Raw genomic sequence first — 20,418 nt, forward strand, 5'->3', positions numbered from 1 at the left:
TTTTATTTCTGGGTTATTTATTTAATGTTCGTAATTTCTTTTCTCAGTTATTTGTATATATAACATTCAGATTGGGTTGCATCAAACAAATTTGACATCGCTTAGAAATTAACATTTTTAAATGGAATTTTAAATATCATAAGGTGGAGGTTATGTTTACTAATAAACGCTAAAAAATGAGATGAGGAGTGATGGAGTCTGACGCAATGAGGACTGATCTATTTGTCCTCGATAACAGAAAAATAAGAACAAAATGAAAGATCATTGATCAGTATTCGTTCGCCGACTGTTTTTAACAACATATGTAGTTAAACATTTAAAAAAATTGTTACTAAAATCAAAACGTTCATTGTACAGGTTACCTGTATACTGAAATAGTAATTAAGAAATAGTTTAATTAGACTGTTGCTAGTAATATTTCTTTTAATTTTGCAAAACTATACACAGTGATTACAACAAATAACATTTTGTAATTATACAAGATAAATACATTATTGCTATTGATATATTACTTTGAAAAATGCCGGATATTAAAGTTACTCCTTTGGGAGCTGGCCAAGATGTTGGAAGAAGTTGCATTCTGGTTTCAATGGGTGGAAAGAATATCATGTTAGATTGTGGTATGCACATGGGTTTCAATGATGAAAGACGATTCCCAGATTTCTCATACATAGTTCCAGAAGGTCCAGCCACCAATCATATTGATTGTGTGATTATTTCACATTTTCATTTAGATCATTGTGGTGCTTTACCATATTTTACAGAAATGGTAAATATATTTAAAAAAAAAAAGACGAATTACAGCCTTAAACATATTTGTATAAATGACTTTATATTCAGGTAGGTTATACTGGTCCAATTTATATGACACATCCAACAAAAGCTATTGCTCCAATATTGCTTGAAGATATGAGGAAAGTTGCAGTGGAGCGTAAGGGAGAAAGCAATTTCTTCACTTCACAAATGATAAAAGATTGTATGAAAAAAGTTATAGCTGTTACATTGCATCAGTCTGTAATGGTTGACTCAGAACTAGAAATAAAAGCGTATTATGCAGGACATGTTCTTGGTGCTGCAATGTTTTGGGTTCGTGTTGGATCACAATCAATTGTATATACTGGTGACTACAATATGACTCCTGATAGACATTTAGGTGCTGCATGGATAGATAAATGCAGGCCAGATTTACTAATATCAGAATCGACATATGCAACAACTATCAGAGATTCAAAAAGATGCAGAGAAAGAGATTTCCTTAAAAAAGTATGTTTAAAGAATCAGGTGCATGTTATGTTCTATCTTCGACTTACATAATCATTTTTTCAGGTTCATGAATGTATAGACAGAGGTGGAAAAGTATTAATTCCTGTATTTGCTCTTGGACGTGCACAAGAACTTTGTATACTATTAGAAACATACTGGGAGCGAATGAATTTAAAAGTCCCTGTATATTTTGCTCTAGGATTAACTGAAAAAGCTAATAATTACTACAAAATGTTTATTACTTGGACCAATCAAAAAATTAAGAAAACTTTTGTACAACGTAATATGTTTGATTTTAAACACATAAAACCATTTGACAAATCATATATTGATAATCCTGGAGCTATGGTAGTGTTTGCTACTCCAGGAATGTTACATGCAGGACTGTCGTTACAGATTTTTAAAAAATGGGCTCCAAACGAAGCGAACATGGTTATTATGCCTGGATTCTGTGTTCAAGGTACTGTTGGACACAAAGTATTGAATGGTTCCAGAAGAATTGAATTTGAAAATCGACAAATCGTAGAAGTTAAAATGGCAGTAGAGTATATGTCTTTCTCTGCGCATGCTGATGCCAAAGGTATCATGCAATTAATACAGTACTGTGAACCGAAAAATGTTATGTTGGTGCATGGAGAATTTGCTAAAATGGAGTTCTTAAAAGAGAAAATAAAACAAGAGTTTGGAACCAATTGTTACAATCCTGCAAATGGAGAAACTTGTATTATCACAACCATTTCCAAAGTACCAGTCGATGCTTCTTTAGCATTGTTAAAAGCTGAAGCAAAAAGATATTCAGCTTTGCCACCAGATCCTAAAAGACGAAGATTACTTCACAGTATTTTAATGTTACGAGAAGACGGAGCGTGCCTCGTGGATGCTGATGAGGTAATTATTATATTCTATTCTATTTAGTTAATATATAAATAATCATAAATTTTTTTCTTTTAAGGTGACAAAAGCAGCAGGTATAACAAAACACGTTGTACGTTTTACATCTACCGTTCAAGTAAGGGATCCCGGTCCAGCACAATCGACAACCTTAAAATTATTACAACCATTGAAGGAAAGATTATCAGGTTGGACAGTTCAATTAACAGATGGATCAATATCTGTTGAATCTGTTTTAGTAAAAGTAGAAGGTGATGAAGATGATCAAAAAAGTGTATATGTTTCATGGACAAATCAGGATGAAGATTTAGGTAGTTACATTCTAGGATTTTTACAAACTATGTTGAATTAAGTAACAATATTATTACTTACATTAAGAACATAAACGATAAGATAACTATTAAATAACATGCTTACAACCTGTGATAGTGCTGCAGTAGATATATACATATTATTTTTATAACAAGTAAAAAGAGTAATGTCGTTAACTTTTGTTTATATGTAAATTTAAAAAAGAAACAAATTGTAAATTTCCTCAAAACATACAATAAATATTAAAATATATGATTTGCTTTTTTTTTTGAAGTTTTTACAGAGCTTTTACTAGAACTACCGACGTTTGATGCACAATTATTTTTAACTTGAAAATAATGTAGAAAATTAAATAGATAATTTAATATATATATGTATACATCCATCCTTTATCTCGACAATAGCCAGCATACATTTCAATAAAACTATCTACATAAAATGTTTCTTCATTAATTACATTAATAGAAAAAAAACTGAAAATAAACCTTGAATACCTGTATTTATCATGTCTAATAAAAAAAACTTTATTTTTCTGAAAGCATCAGATTAAAGCACGACATCAGATTGATTTGCTACAATTACAAATTATTATTTAAACTTATACATTATCTAACGTCAAATAAAACAATAAACTTTTAATCAACTATTTGTAATTATTTAAATGTAAAATATAAGTACAGCATTTAGCATAATATTTGTGCAAAATAAACGAAATAATTATACTTCACGAACCAAGTATTTAATACGCTATAAATAGAGTATTGTTACTTTTCTCAACATGATGTAACATAACATTTCGATAAAAATTATAATTCATCTATAAAATAAACTAACATAAAAACTTTAATAAACGCTCTTTTAAATGCCCCAATAAGATTTAAATTAATCTATTCCATGATTTTCAAATTTCCTGTATAAAGATCATTTAAACCATAATTCTATTAATATAGCTTATTTACTTTATTATATTTTAACCCATTCAAATGTATTCCTGAACAGATTTTCTTACATTTGCTATAGTTGTGCATGATTAGTCTTCATCGTATTTTGTAAAAAGAATTTGTTCGTAAATTGAAAGTTGCTCTTAAAAGCAGTCTTGAACACACTATTATTTTTCATACACGTGATCACATGAACACGATTATTTATTGCACATTAATTCATTAACGATTTCAGCTTTGTATACAAATGCTTTAACAATATGAAAATTGTCTAAAACTCTGGTGTTTGCTACTCCATAAAAAAAGAAAAAGAAAAATGGACAATAAAAGTACCTATTTTATCATTTGTAGTTTAAAGTATCGTGCGTTTTGTTAAACGTAATATATACGTAGATTTTACTGTATAAATGATACAATATATCTATAATAAATTTCAGATAAACCGCTACGAAGACTGAGAAAATCTATTTATGCTTTATGTAACAAAAATAATGTTCAAACAATATTGTTATATTGCAATCTACAAAACACAGTTGCAGCAATTCTTAAATTATATATTTCTTTGTGTTCATCACTTGTGCAATTATGACAAACACCAGGTTCATTATTTCTTAGTGTCTAGCTACAAAAGTTTCGTTATTTATATTTTTTTTTCTTTCACATAATAAAATATGATACTCTTTTTTATAAGAAACATAACATTTCATCAGAATATTAGTCTTCTCGATAGCAAAGTTTACCATGTTGCTTATAGTGTTGGAGTATGTGTAATTTTACTTCTATTTCCTTTACCAACTATCTGATTTTGCACTGTATTAACGCAGCTTGCCCTTTGAAGTTATTTTTTTCCTGAACCACCCTGAAAAAATCATTAAATGGATTTACTATTGTGTTCAATTTTTGGAAGAAGCTAGATAAATAAAAATAGTTCTTTCTTTAATAGCTATTCCATCAGATACAAAATAAAAGAATCAACTTTCTTAGCTAACTAATTGTCAGTTGCAATTTTAATTATTCATATAAACCTTTCACTTTATTAAAAAAATATATTTAAATGTATCTGTTGGAAGAAGAATTAGAAGTACATACTGAATTGATTTCTTGCGTGCTAATTTATACTAATTGATTACATTACCAAATATAGCTTTCATTAAATATATTTTTAATATAACAAAAACAAATAAATAAACATACATAATGTTAATACCACGTTTCAAATAGAATCCATCACCATACATAAAGCAATGTTAAAAACTCTATGTTAGTAAAATATTAATCTTACATAGGAGGGTTACATAAATGCACATGTATTATGGCAAGCAAAAAAACATAAATAAAATAAAAAGTGTATTAAATCAATAATATTCATGCTGTTTGAATTATAAGATCATTCTACTTACTTAATGTAAACATAATTGCAATTAAACTAATATCATTTAACTATTCTGTTTCATTACTGTAATATCATAAAATATAAATTCAACAGCATAAACTTAATGATATAGCAGGACAAAATAAAATACAATTTGTTACAGAAGCATATTTCTTACTAATATTGTGGCTGCTAAAAAAATATATTAAGTTATATTCAACAATATGTGTAATCTGTAAAAAAAATTAATTAAACAATAAGAGCAAAAGCGATGCAAATTTATAGTAATGAAAAAAAAAAAAATAATAAAATAAAAAAAAGGAAAATCAATGATGATGCTGTCGTGAAAAAGTATTAATAATTTAAATCAACAAAAGAACTGTGTAATCATTTTAATAGAGCAAACAAAATTTTTCCATAGTGTGCCCTTTACCCCAGTGTTTGTGTTTTAAAAATTTAATCCATATATAGCTATGCATACTCTTTGATACCCATCATCTTCACATAGCTCCTTTCCACACTGGCAATGTTATATATTTTGTTCCTCTTTGTCAAACTGTTTCTATAACTATACAAAGAATACTGTGTGTTTCTATAAGTGAATAATTAACATATAAATAAACAAAATTATTAGCTCCCTTACTATCTATACGTTATAGATGTATTTTAAAATAAAGCTGCAATCAATACATTTCTGTAATTTTACATATGTTGACAAAATAATAATTTAAAGGTTTCACAGTTACATGAAACATAGCGTAATTAAGAATAAAACTATATAAAATTGATTTCCTTTAGCATATGTGCTAGGACAGTCAAAATGCATTATGATAATCAAATAAAGCTAACATGATCTAAACATTGTGCAACATTTCTGGGGACACACACATTTTAACAGCTTATAACTTAAAACAACTTACAATAGAAAATTGATAAACATAATTTTGTTTTAAGTTGGGAAACTTGTAAAATAAAATATGTATAAGTGCAATGTAAACAAGACTACGTCTTGTAATTAAAATTTTCTTGATCTGATATGAACATATTCTCTACGATTTAAATGAATCCATTACTAATCTTCAAACTTTTACAATATGTTTTGAAACATTAACCAGATATTATTGTAAATATTCAATATACCATATTTAGTAATTCTCTTATAATTTCCAGTAACTGTTTAAAAAATTATACTATTTGTAAGCAAATAATAAAATAGTGCTCATTAAAATAAGAATGTAACATTTTAATACTACGAAAAATAATGTGTGCAACGTAAATTAATATTTTAAAATAAACCATTGTATTAAAACCTGGCATAAACTGCTAGCAGCAGTCTACCATCAACCCTTTTCAAAAGAAGAAAAAGTTCCAGAATCTCATATTTTGTTTTGCATACCTGCGAATCTGCGCCCTTTTGCCATGGGTTTCTTAGTGGACTGTCGGAACAATCAAAATAACAAAATTGTTATTCATTGTTATATTATAAGCGTTTATACGTCAAAGTAAATTTTTCATATTAATCGTAGAATCATGACGAGCCACTGTTGCATTTCAGTAACAATTGTACTTAATAAAATGTTCAATATTCTTTCTTTCTATGAAACAAACACTGGGAGAAAGGGATAAATATGTTATTAGAATTTGCATCGAGCTTTTCCAAATAAAATTGTGTGAAAAATTATTTCTTCCTTTAAAGAATAAAATTGCGAATACAAAATTGCATGCTTCCTGCAATACATACACTATTAAAATATTTGTTGTTAAAAATAAACTGAAGTAAACTAAAATACATATACAGTATATGTATAATATGCTGTATATAACATACTTTAGCCATGTCAAATATGGCTTACAACTTATTAAATATCATAACCATCGTTCACTTTTTATTTTTGCATCAATTCTATAAATAAATTCGTGATATAAATAATATAAAATAGTACAAAAGTTTTGCAAGTACTTTCTACAATGGATTTCATTTTTAATTAAAAAATTATCAAATAATTTGAAGCCATTATACGAATAAATACAAATGGTAGTTGAATGAACAGCCACAGACAGCCACAATAAATAATAAAATATCCAACACAAGTCTACTATAAAATACTCTTTCAAAATATAAACTACTCAAATAGTATTCTGTAATAATGCAATAAAATACAAACGACTCAGAATTATCACAAGGAATTAATGTACAAATTGTAAAATGATGCTCTAAAGATACATATTATTCAATTTAAGTAACAAAATTATCATATTTGTAATTTTGCTACAATTACAAATTATAATAATTCTGTTAAAACAACATTCTTTGTGATACTGAGTCCAACTAAAAATACCTCCTATTTTAATAACTAACTGAAATGCACCTATATAGAAATAGAGCCTGTAATTGTTCCTTTTTCACAATTTTGAAGTTTACCTTCCTTTTTTTCTTGTGCTTTTTATGCTGCTGGCTCATCAACGGATTCCAGCTAGGCTGTGTGTTGTGATCTGTCGTATGACAAGATTTGAAGGAGTGTTTTGTAGTAAAGGGGCTGTTGTCAATTTCTTGAAACTGAACCAAATTGATGGGCTTGATAATGGAACAATTTGTGAACTCTGTATTCTTGAAATGAATATTTTCTAATGCAGCTATCAAATTTTGTGCTGCTAATGGGTGCTGTATTTTAGAGATTGATATATTATATCAAGCGACGACAATTTATCAAACTTTTGATCAGAGAATTATGGAAAAATTTGTAAAATTGTCGTTGTAAAAATGGTTTTAAAATCAACAGATAGACAACAATTAAATTGTTCATACATAGTCGTTCCATAAAAATGTTATCTTTTGATACTTTATTAAAGCGAGTCACATATATTTCTTAATTTCAAAATAATATATGCTAAATAAAATGTGAAACCAATAATAGCACATCTAAAGTTACGTATACTATAAAATTGGGGGAAAAAAAAAACAGAACAGAACCAAGTAGTCATCGAACTTTTAAGTAAGACTGAGCTTTTCTGTTGTTAATATTAAAAAAATATAATATAATAGATGTAACTTATATGAAATCTACTTATTATGCATTCTCAATTTATTAATTTTATTACTCATATTATGTATTTAATAAATATAACGACTTTTATATAGATAATACTGTGTAAAAGACAATTAACTAACAAATTCATATTCTGTACTATTAAAAAAAAAAGTAGTCCATTAAAAAGTTTCTTTTTTTTATATACAGCAGTATTTACTTTACTAAAATACCTTTTACAAAATAATACCTATATATGAAATTTTTTTATCATATTATTAATACATTTAGTAAAGTATTAATAAAACGCAATGAATTTCTGTTAGTAATTACTTGCAACAAATTAATTATAAGTAATACCTTAAGTCAAAATTTTGCAATATTATGTAGTTTTTCACATTTTCGCATTATAGTTATAACTTTTTGTAATAGAAGCTTGGTAATTCTTTTATATAAAAGGCACTGGACAAAAATTAATTAGAACACTTATAAAACATTAGAATCAATGTATACTAACCTCAGAATTAGAACACTCGGAAGTTGGCGGCCCATTTAACACTGATTGTTCTGGATTGCTACAACTCCCTCGAACTTCGCTCTAAAATTAAAACAGTTTAATTTACTTAAAATATTATTCTGCTTTACATTCCTTTCATTTAAAACTATATACATAGTACTTCTATAATAGTAATGTATATTTTATACCTTAATTTGTGACATTTTTTGGTGAAGTTGTGTAACTACAGAACGTAACTTATCTAATTCCGCATCTACTGCTGCTCTTTTATTACATTCTATTTGAAGTTCTTCTGATAATCGTGCTTTTTCCTGCGATAAATATAATTTACAAATAGTACATAACATTTGTTATATTCAAGAGAATTTTGATATTCTTACTTACCTCTTGAAGTTTTTCCAGTGCAGCTAGATCATGAGTATTTATTTCATTCGGAAATAATGGCGGTGCAGATCTAAGTGCCAGTAATTGGGTATTGGTTTGTTCTTTAACAGATTCAGCCTCTTTTAACCTAGTTTCCAATTCTACTATTTTGGCTTGTAACTATATACACATTAATAAATTTTGTACTTATCTCTTCAACATGCCGAATGAAAATTTGTATGAAGTTTATTTCAATTTACCTTTTCATTTATATTTGATTTATTCATGAGTTCGTTTAACTCAAGCCTAAGACTTGCAACTTCATTTTCTTTTTGCCGAAGCTGGGACTCCCATCTCGTTTCTTCCGATTCTACATGACTTTGAAGTTTATTAAGCATACCTTCCTGTAAATATGTATATTTCAAATAAACATACCTGTCAAATTGAAATTTAATTGGAGACTTTACTAATGAATATAAAACTTACTGTATCGTCAATAATTTGTTTATAATGTGAAACCAAGTCTTGTAAATTTTTGTTTTGTTTTTCGAACTCCGAGGGTGTATCAACTATATTCTTCTTCTTTAAGTCTATTAAAACTGTGTTTACTCTTTCTTCAAAAACTTTAAGCCACTGATCGTAGGATTTTTCGGATACTTTTATTTCCGGGAATATCCTTTGTAATAAAGCCTTTGTAAATTCTTCTTGTTGTGATTTCACCTTTTTTGTAACTTCCTAAAAATAAAAATATTAACATTAATATTTCACTTAAAAAAGGGAACATTTAATGTAAGTTAAAAATTTAAGTTCATTACAGTTTATATGTAATATGGAAAATAAGGAAAGAGTAGTAAGAAATTTTGAAAAGAGAAATAAACGGATAAAATCGAGACTTACATCAACGTTCTTGCCATTATTAGATTTAACGCGCGATTCAGCAGCAGAAAGAGCTTCCATCACTTTCCAATTTTTCATACGCAACTCCTGTTCCAACCATAAAAAAAAGGGATCAGTATGGTATAATTTGATAGAAAAATATTTTAGTACAAATAAACGATAATGCGTAGAAAATGATTTTCAAAAAGTGGCAAAGTGATGGAAGCAATCATTCGATTATAAGAATGATTTTCAGCTTTACAACTGTTTTGTTTTACCCGTGAACGTTATAACTTACATTATTTTTAGACCTTTGTGCTTCTAAATCATCATTTAAGCGAACAGCAAGACGACGTTGGTTGTTTACATCGCTTCGTAATGCATCAACCTGAGCAGTCAATTGACTAAGTTCTGTCTCTTTATGTGTTAATTCTTTTTTTAAGGCGTCTAACTGACTCTCTTTTTGGGCCAACCTTCAAACATATTTATCTATATAGTTAAATGTTAAATTATATATTTTGTAAGTTTATATATGTACATATGTGTATACGTACAAATTGGTTTGTTCTACAAGCTGAACATTCTTTTGAACATTATCATCGATTCCATTTTCTCGGCCTTCTGCAGCTGGTCGTTCAGTTGTTGCCGCCAGTTGAGAAGCCAATGATTCGTTTTCTTCTTGCAATTGTTTAAGTTGTTTTTGTAGATCAGTGAAAGTCGATAACTGAAAAACCAATGCATGTACTTCAAGGAAAATGTTATTTATAGTTATTTCTTAAGATGTAAAGTACCTGCATTGAAAGTTTATCATTTTCTTCTTGCAACCGTGTAATTTGTAACTGTGTTTCGCTTAATTTTTTATCATTACATTGTAACCTGTTTATTTCAGCTTTTAACATTTTTATTTCGTTTGTTGCCTCATTTGAAATTCTAAGTTCTGCGCGATTCTTCTCTAGCTCGATTTCTTTTTGTTTCAATTCTTCTTGTAATTTCTGCACATCAGATTTATAAGTATTAGCTTTCTCCTGTGCTTTCTTTAGATTTTCTATTGCCTTTTCAAATTCGACTTTAAGCGTATCAAGTTTCTTTTGTGTCGCATGCAACTGCGCCTCCAATTTAGCTGTATTTTCTGTTGACTGATTAAACTCTACTCGTATATTATTAAGTTTCTCCTCAGATTTTTTCAACTCATCTTCTTTATTAACCAGTGTCATTTTAAGAGCTGTAATTTCAGCTGCTTCAGATTTCGCTTCATTCATGGAAACGGACAATTCAGATTTTAATTTCACTAAATCAGACTGAGCTTTACTTAGTTCTGCCTTTAATGCTGCAACATTGTTAGCTTCTGATTTTACAGCATTTAATTCACTTTGCAATGAGTTTACTTGTTTCTGAAGCTCTTGTTCATGACGATGAGCATTTTTCAATCTATGATCTAGATCAGCATGAGCGCGATGTGATTCCTAGATAAATAATTACAAATGAGTAAGTTCTTAATAAAAATCAAAATATTTATAAATACTACTTCTCACCTCAAGCTGTCTAGCCATATCTTGCAATCTGTCATCGGAGTCTTTAAAATGTTGTAACTGCCCTTCTGAGTGCATTAATTGGTTTTGCATGAGTCCTAATTGTTGTTGTAACAAATCGATTTCACCTGTTGTATTTTCACAAGTTTCTTGTAACTCACTTTGCAGATTTTGTACGTCAACATGTTTCTGAGCTAATTGTGCTTTCAAAGCATTCTCATTTTCACGCATTTGTGCAAATTGAATTTCCATATTTTTGCGCTGTGTTATCAATTCTTGTTGAAGATGACCTTGAGTTTGTCCCTGATCCTCCTGCATTTTATGAATGATCGCAGCATTTTCATTTACTTTAGTTTGCAACTGTTCGATCTGTCTAGTAAATCCTTGCTTTTCGGCGGCATGACTTTCTAAAATGTGTTGCATCCGTGTATGTAAAGTTTGAGTCTCCGTTACTTTTGCATTTAAAGCTTCTTCTAGTTGCCTCACATTAGCCGATAATCTAGATCTCTCAGAATTAAGTTCAACACGTAATTCTTTTAGTTTGATTTGAAATGCGATATTTGCTTCGTGCTCATCGGCTAAAGCTTTTTCCTTCTCTGCCAATTGTTTCTTTAATTTAATCACCGGATCTGCACGACCTTCTGTCCATTCCGAGTGTTCTGATGGATTATCCATTTGTTTATTTAAAAGTTGATCAATGAGAATTTGTATTTCAGAACGGCTAAGTTCAGCTTTTTGAACCAAAGGCATCAAAAGAGACACATTAACAGCATCTCTATCTCCACCTAAAATAAAAAATATTATCTAAAATGAATGAATCTTACATGAGTAAATAGATAATAAGAATTATTTATTAAAATAATTCATAATAATTATAAATATTCTAATGAAATATTAGTACATTATAGTACTTTTATATTGTAATTATCTCGTGTTTCATTTTTATATCAATTTATTATAATGTAAATACTAATTGACACTAATAAACTAATAATGCTTCTTAACAAATATATACTAAATATGTTATATTATTCCTCATATGGGAATGACCTTGATAGTAACTGTACGGACAATGACCTGTAAAAAGAGAAGGGGAATTGACCCTACCTCAACTGCATTCCAAAGCACTTTAGAAGAGAATCTGTTTTGCTCAAGGTAGATTCCTGGTAAAGCTTAAGCATATTTAATCAATTTCAAATGTTGTTCAATTCCAATACATATCAAACTGTTATAAACTAATAAATTACATTTGTCTTAAATTACTCTTTTAACAAATATCAATATTTTTAATCGATAATTTAATTTCACATGTATAAGTATTACAATTATTACTAAGGTATTAAATAATATTCTCAAAAAAGAAAAAAATGTACTCTGCTTTACATAATATAAATCAAGAATCAATAATACATTAATACAGGATCTTTATAATAATAATATTCAACTGTACATTTGCATAATACATTATTAAATTCGTAAACAAAATAATTAATATATTAACTTACCAATTTGTGCTAAAATGTCATTCTTCTTCTTTGACTTTTTAGATTCTTTAGCAGGAGGTTGAGCAGAAAGTACAATTGTTTCTTTTACAACCTCCTTCACCTCTTTAACTGGTGTTTCTTTCTGTTCTTTAACATCTTTTGTTTCTTTTATAGAATCCTTATTAACTGATTGCCCATTAATATTTGCAGTTGCTTCCTTTTTTTCTTCTTTAACATTTTCATCCTTTTTCTTTGCAGAATCCTTCACACTTTTCTTTGATTTTGTTGGAGTTTCCTTTGGAGATTTATTCGCAACTGGCTCAGATTGACCAATTTGGTGTAAATTTTCTTTCTATTAAAAACAAAAGATATTGAAATAAATACATTAAGAATTTAATTAATAAATTTTTAAGTTCAGTAATTTTAAAAATTAAATACACAAAACTTAATTCTGTATTAAATTATTTGTCAATAAAATTATATAAATAATGTAGATACATATAAAACAAAAAACAGGTACAAATCAAAATAACTGTGATACACTAAAATATTTAAACTTATTTTGTGTACAAATTTTTTGTGGTAATAAATTGGGCATATTACGATTAGCTTGTAGATCAGACATACATAAATCTGAAAAATGTATTAATCATATATGTATAAATAAACGTTGACACTATTCGAAAGTATGGTTTTTGTGTTATAAAAGCAGCAAGCTATGCAAAATTATGAGAAGCGAATGAAATGCATATGCGGTAACATATTCTACCAAAAGCAATTCACTCACACTATGACTCCGTACTAGTTCGAGGTCGTCCTTTGGCTGAATGAGGTCAAAATGATTAGCCTCTATCGACAAGGGTTGTGAAGAACTTAATTCAGTCACAATAACCAATGGCTCGTCTTTATTTACAAGAATCGGTTTTATCTTTTCAACCTTGCTTTTCTTCTTACTTCCTTTGCTACCCCCCTATGATTTCAATGTATATGTAAAATGTTTTCCATATATCAAAGAAAGTAAAAATAGTGAAGATAAAAATCTTTCGCTTCTATAGAGTTACATGTACTACTTTACATTATATTAAAATGGACATTTAGAATTATATATATTCATTTAAATATACATATTGAATTGAAATAGAAACAAAATAAAAATTTATTTTATATAAACTAATAATTCATACTTATTACTCCGTTTATATATTGATTTACTTTTCACCTTAAAACTGTATTTATTTTGATTTCTTGATAAACATATATACCTGCAATTGATAAATCCATTAACACTTTCGACTTTTTTTACATTTTAACAATTAAAAATCATCTTTACAGTCAAATTTTTGTTAACAGTTTAAATTACATTTTAAAATGTACCACCTCTTATACAGCTGCTAAACTTTAACATAAGAATATTATTGACGTTTTTTATAATTTAATATTAATAATAATGTATAAAATATTTGAAAAATATACATATCTTAAACGTTTTCAGGTTACATTATGCTTTACATCTTTCTCTTATTTTGCTTAATTTAGTTAAAGTAGCAATAAGAGTAAGATAATATCATAACGTGTCAAGCAGTTATTTATAGAAATTAATCTTGAGGTCCTAGAACTGTTTATCAATGGCCAATAAAGAAAAAACAAACATTTACTTCAGTTAATTTGTTCCATATCAGATTAGTATTTTTTCTTGTTAATTTTATTTAAAAATTTATGAATCCAGACTATTTTTTTTATTATTATTATTAATTATTAATTATTAGATATATGCAAAATTATATATGTAACATAAAACATTTCAATACATGTATTTAAAACCATAATTGTAACTAACTTACCAAGGCATGATTTCAATTATGCTAAATAAGATCATAAAATGTAAAATGCTGCAATTAGAATTGAATACACTACTAGATAAAAATTTTATATTATGCAAATATACTAAAAAAACATGTTACTACAAAATACATGAACAACAAATGAAAATCATGTAATCATAGGACTGATCAGTTTCTGATTTTTGTCTTTTAACACTAGAACTATCAAACTAGTCAAAATAACTGGTTTCAAGTTTCTTATTTTAAATTATAAATTTAATCAAGGTATTTTTGTTGAAACGTATATTAGCTATTGTCGAGATGAAGAATGGATGTATATATTGAATTATGTTTCATTCTTTATATACTTAATTTTTTACATGATTTTCAACTTAAAAATAAGTGTGCATCAAAAGTCAATAGTTCTAGTGTTAAATTGTTTTCTTATGCAACAAGATTTAGCTATAAAAATAAAGCTATAAGAAATAATGTCCATTTGAATATAATGTACATAAAACTTAATATATAAAACACTTCATATTACTTTTACAAAAATAAATAAGGAAAACATCATCAATTAATTTTTACATTGATATAGGAATGTGCAGTTAGTTTAGCTAATTTGTTATGTTTACAATAACATGAATATAAAAAGAATAAGTACCACAATACAAATGTAAAAAAGTGGAAAGAAAATAAAAGATGTTACTTTACAGTATAAAGTTTACACCACATGAAGTATGTGTATTAATTTTGACAAAGTAGTATACAAAATACTTTATAAAAAATGGTACTATATTTTATTAAAGAGTTATGCTAACATGTTACAATTAGCCTTTATGAATTGTATAACACCCAGATAGAAATGTGATACTTCAAGAATAGAAAGACCTTAAGTGACGTACAGGTGTAACATATAACATATGAGGATACCATATTTCATGCATGAGATGTGTGAAAACACAAGGATAAAAAAAAGCGTATATGTGTGTTCTCCCTTTTATAAAGATGTACCATGGTTATTACATGTGTAACATGCAATAAGCATGTAAAGATAACAAAAATTAATTTAAAAACAAATAATACAGTACTCAAAGAAGAAATAATATAAATTACTATTATCTTTCATATAAGAAAAATTATGATTTTAATTAAGTTTATCAATGTCTAATATAAAAAAATCAATTTCTTTTTAAATATATAACTTTAACATTCGTTTCTTTACATGAATCATAATGTCAATCAATGCTGATTACTTCATATATTTTTTAGGAATGATATATGTTTAAGAAAAACAATATTTTATAACAACAATTTTTATAAAAGATATCATATATTTAATGAATATACTTACCCTTAGTAAGGGTTCTAATGGTAGTATTTGAGGATTTTCTTCAAACTGAATATGTTCTGGTTTTTCTTCTTTGTCTTCTTTTTCCTCCTTTTCTTCTTTCTTCTCCTTTACCTTCTTCCCAGTCTTATTTTTATGTTTTTTCTCTTTATTTTTATCTTTCTTACCTAAAAATAACAATATGTCGTATTATTGAATACACATTAATTTTTGAATAATATAAAAACTTCAATATAGTTTATGCATTACAATGAAATTCTTGATTAAAATATAATATACAATATTCAGATTGTTAAAAAAATTGAAGAATTATTTAATAGCTCAAAACAAACTGATCAACATGAAATTTTTGCATACAGATTATATCACATTATCTTACTTACTAAACAAAAGATCATCAGGAAGTTTTCTCTGTTCTGCTATTGCTTCTTCATAAGACTTTTCTTTTATACCAAACATTGACACTAAAACAATAACTGCTGCAGAAATAACTACAACCGCTACGTATACCAATCCTGTTTGAACATCCATTTTGCTTATTTCTATGAAAAGAAAATTTGTATTACTTTTCAGTATCGATATCGGTAACTTAAAATAAGTTAGTTTATTAAAATCAGTAATTTGGTGATTAAGAAATGTGCTTAATATTTATCTGTACATAACTTTTATCTCGCATCTATCCTTTCCAAAGATTATCAACCTGTTATATAGTACAACTTATCAATAATTTAAATAATAAATTTAAATGTACATTTAAAAATACATTCCTAATGTATTTCTATAAGTGTGTACATTTTATAAAAATGTATAGGATATCATATTAAAATATAAAATGAACACAGAATACATATATATTTACATATACATAGATATAATACAATGTTTTGCAAAACAGTAATTTACCAAGTGAAAGTTTGAAAGAACGTATAATGAAAATGACATATGGGTGACAAGCAGATCATCGACACAATCGCTGGAGATGAGTCAAATTTCTCAACATTAAATTACGAATCGGTAGAACCGGCAAATTGATTTATATATCCTATACTAACATTCTATTAAAACAGTAAAACTAGTAAATTCGCTAAATCTGCACTGCTCACCAAAAATTTTTTCAATAAATCGTTTCCACTGAAGAGTGTAAAATGTACAGCGTACTGTGTTTGGCTATAGAGAATCACGACAAGAATTCACACACAATTCTTCTCAGGAATTATGGCTGCCGGACGTCCAAGCAAGTGTACGTGTTCGAAGCCACGCCTATCAAAACTCCTGTTTCCTGATTGGTAGCAGTTTCTGCCACGTATGCAAAACACCAATTCAAGTAAGAACAAAATTCATCTACGAATTCTGTTGATTTTCAATGACAATTAATCACAACAAAAAACTGATAATCTAATTTCAAATTTAATTATTACTGACACGCTACATGATAGGTACATACATACTTACATACATACATAGGAAAGGGTAAGTATTTATGACACTATGCCAATTCAACATACTAAAAACAAGTTGGCCAACTTAATAAAAAGTTTACCAATTTGTGTAGGCATATCAATTATCTATCACTGATATTTAATAAATAAAATAGAAATAAAATATATTTAACGATTCAGTTTTATTATAGTTTATAGTTAACTCTTTAACATATAGAAAAATATATTTTTATCCCATAGTTTTATCAAAGTATATAATATTATAATAATTTTAATTAAACTTTATTAAAGTATCTACTTGTTATTCTGAAAAACAATATAAAAATCATAAATTTAATATTAATTATATAATTATATTTTGTTTTAACAAATAGATATTTAATGCTCTCTATACAATTTTAATTTTTATTATCATGTAACATTTCTTAACAAACTGTATTATGCGTTATATACTTTTAATATAAACTAATAGTAAGAAGACTCTAAACGCATGATACACTAAAAAATAATTGGCATAAAATGAATATTTAAAAAATCGAATGAATATGCCATACCAGTTGTTTCTTCCAAATTTATAAAAGCATTAACAATACTCCAAATTATTATTTACGAAACTTCTGTTTGCATAAAAGTTATTCCATTCGCTATTATCCATGAATATTATTGTACTGCAAGTTGATAAATATATATACGCATTGTAAAGTATTATTTATCATTCAGAAGTTTACTCCAAAACAATGCATTAGTATCTTTTTTCATAATTTTCCTTTTTTTTTATATTAAAAAGAATTTCATTATTATTTCGGGAATGTTCATGCAACTGCTCGTGCTTCAGGCAAAAAGCTCTCCCAGTATTTAATAAGTTGATTTTGATACTGTAACATGGACTCCAGATATTCTGTTAACTGTTTTTTGAAATCCTCCACTCTTACTAGTTCAAACCGTTCAACTTCCTTCTTAATCATTTTTGAAATGTTATCAAATTCTTCTTGTCCTCTATCAACCTTTGCTTCCCATTCTATAACTTCAGTAGCCGCTTGACTTGTTTTATCAGTTCTACCAGATTGTTCCAGCCTTGCTTTCTGTTCCCGTTTTTTATTTAACATTATTTGAGCATGTTGCCAATTTTGAAAAACTTTTACTCGTTCGTGAAATACATCCTAAAACAATGACAATATTTTAAATCCAATGAAACATAAATGTATAAAATTTAATTAAATATATAATAAATACTAACTTTTATTGCACCAATAAGTGCAACATAATCCCTTAACATTTCTGCAAACTGATAAAGATCACTGTTGCTTTGTGCTCTTCTAATCACTTCCACTTTTTCCAATGTCTCAGCCAACTGAGCTAATGCCCTTCCAAGAGACGCTCCTGGTTCACCATGACCAAGAACAGCAATAGATCTTGCGGTTGCGCCAGTACATGTAGCTAATTCTCTTCTCTGATTAGTTAGAGTATCAACGGCAGAATGTAATGCACGTAATTGAACATCAAGAGAATCAATTTGTGATGTTTTTTCTTCAAACCACTGCAACATAGATAAATTAAAAATATTACTGTATCAATGAAAATATTGAAATATTATATTGATTTAAATCCTTCAATTTTTATTACACTTCGTGTAACTATATGAAAAAAGGTATTTTACAATTTATGAACATAATAATTGTGAAAATTTAATTTTACTTTATCAGTTTCATCCATTTTATATGTAATTTTGTTAACAGTTTCTCCAACTTTGCTGAAAAGTCTCATCACTCCTTTACCACTAAGTGCAGATGTATTAGTAGCTTTAGGTAATTCCATATCTATTTAAAAAACATATAATTTTATTAATATAATTGCATTAGGATAAATGTTTTTATTTTATCTTAAGATATACCTGCTTCTAAAAATTCTCTAAAATCAGGATCAACACTAAGCACAGGATGAGCTCCAGTTCTGTTTAAATATCTTTCAAGTGCTGCTCTACGTCTTTCGATAAATTCTGTAGAACTAGAATTCTGTTCCTGGCTCTTATCACCAGACATTTTTATTTTAGTCGTTCCTAATTACATAATTATTTTAGTTGTTTTGTCGATCAAGATTGAAGTTAATAATAAATTAAAAATATTTGTATCAATACCAATAACACTCTTTTCTGGAGCAGGAGGAATTATTCTACCATTTCTAAGGTATTTATCTGTTAATTTATCATGAAGGCCAAGAAAATCACTGAAGCGTCTAATAACACTAAAGTTTCTTTTTCTAAATATTGGCATGTTTGTCTTTGTCTCGACCCTGTAGGCAACGTAAGCACCCATACCATCTCCTATTTTCTGAGGAGAAGTTACTGTGATTTTTAGAAAAACGTCGGATGAATCTGTCGATACCTATAAAGTATTATAATATTATATATTTTCTATTTTCTTTTTGGTTTGGTATTAATAATTAGTAATTAAAAATATACCACATCAACTGATTGACTTTGCATAGCATTTGTTGAGAGTACATCTGTGTTATCATTTATGGGAACATCATGAAGATCACCTATGTCGCTACTCATTGGTCCCAGGGGTGAGCTTAAAGGTCCTGGTGCAGGACTTGATACAGATGAAAATGAATTTTCTTCAGGTGCATCTCGTAATGTTAACTTTGGTAATTCTGCCTGAATTGTTGATACTCCATTGTAGGGAGAAGAATCTTCCAACTGACTTTGGTCCTAAATTTAAACAATCATTGTTATTATAGGAAACGTTTTAATAAATATACATAGAATGTTATTCTCTCTGAACTTACTATTGTTTGATAGGAAAAAAAATAGAAACGCAAATTAATTTAATACAAAAACAAATGAATTTCGAAAAGTGATATGTACTTAGGTTGTAAAACTTCACTATATATGTATATATATATATATATGATAATAGTGTAATGAATACCTGCATTGCTGACGCAAAAATATCTTCATCGTCGTCGTCTAAATCGTCAACTTTTGTTTCATTGGTGTCAAATAGTGGCGGAGATTCTTTAATATCAGCCATCTTAGCGGCTCTGTCAATCTACTGAGAAATGCACTGGGATCGGCCCCCCAAATGATGTAGTATACCAACGTCAATCGTTATCTATGATTATCGTGTTCCTTATGATATTTGTAGTTATATGTTATAAACTTTTCAATAAAACTCGTTTATACATTCCGTATATCAATATAGAACTCTCACAACCTATAAAATTGTATATCGC

General features: G+C 27.7%; 3 protein-coding genes across 4 annotated transcripts; 1 reads left to right on the forward strand and 2 right to left on the reverse strand.

Annotated features, from left to right (window-relative positions):
* The first annotated feature begins 139 nt into the window (after positions 1-139).
* On the forward strand, positions 140-3,307 carry IntS11 (integrator complex subunit 11). The gene is made up of 4 exons (XM_034337027.2): positions 140-769; positions 841-1,263; positions 1,327-2,151; positions 2,216-3,307. The coding sequence occupies exons 1-4, from the start codon at positions 521-523 to the stop codon at positions 2,504-2,506; spliced, it is 1,788 nt and encodes a 595-aa protein (XP_034192918.1). The 5' UTR covers positions 140-520; the 3' UTR covers positions 2,507-3,307.
* A 378-nt stretch (positions 3,308-3,685) lies between these two features.
* On the reverse strand, positions 3,686-16,990 carry LOC117610074 (uncharacterized). 2 transcript variants are annotated; one of them, XM_034337012.2, is made up of 18 exons: positions 16,849-16,990; positions 16,129-16,287; positions 15,749-15,912; positions 13,362-13,544; positions 12,596-12,926; positions 11,094-11,875; positions 10,353-11,024; positions 10,116-10,285; positions 9,860-10,034; positions 9,583-9,669; positions 9,172-9,420; positions 8,946-9,089; positions 8,707-8,865; positions 8,511-8,633; positions 8,323-8,403; positions 7,202-7,354; positions 6,176-6,215; positions 3,686-4,266 (listed from the first exon to the last, which is right to left on the reverse strand). In XM_034337012.2, exons 2-18 carry the CDS (start codon positions 16,274-16,276, stop codon positions 4,223-4,225), a joined length of 3,705 nt encoding a protein of 1,234 aa, XP_034192903.1. In that variant the 5' UTR covers positions 16,277-16,287; positions 16,849-16,990; the 3' UTR covers positions 3,686-4,222. The 2 variants fall into 2 exon arrangements, with proteins under 2 accessions (XP_034192903.1, XP_034192906.1); XM_034337015.2 differs by lacking the exon at positions 9,583-9,669.
* On the reverse strand, positions 16,849-20,256 carry Snx1 (sorting nexin 1). Its single transcript, XM_034337028.2, has 7 exons — positions 20,115-20,256; positions 19,643-19,894; positions 19,319-19,565; positions 19,076-19,240; positions 18,880-19,001; positions 18,422-18,721; positions 16,849-18,344 (listed from the first exon to the last, which is right to left on the reverse strand). Exons 1-7 carry the CDS (start codon positions 20,214-20,216, stop codon positions 17,997-17,999), a joined length of 1,536 nt encoding a protein of 511 aa, XP_034192919.1. The 5' UTR covers positions 20,217-20,256; the 3' UTR covers positions 16,849-17,996.
* Between the last annotated feature and the right edge of the window lie 162 nt (positions 20,257-20,418).

This window comes from Osmia lignaria, chromosome 12 (assembly GCF_051020975.1).
Source record: "Osmia lignaria lignaria isolate PbOS001 chromosome 12, iyOsmLign1, whole genome shotgun sequence".
Classification (NCBI taxonomy): Eukaryota; Metazoa; Arthropoda; class Insecta; order Hymenoptera; family Megachilidae; genus Osmia; species Osmia lignaria.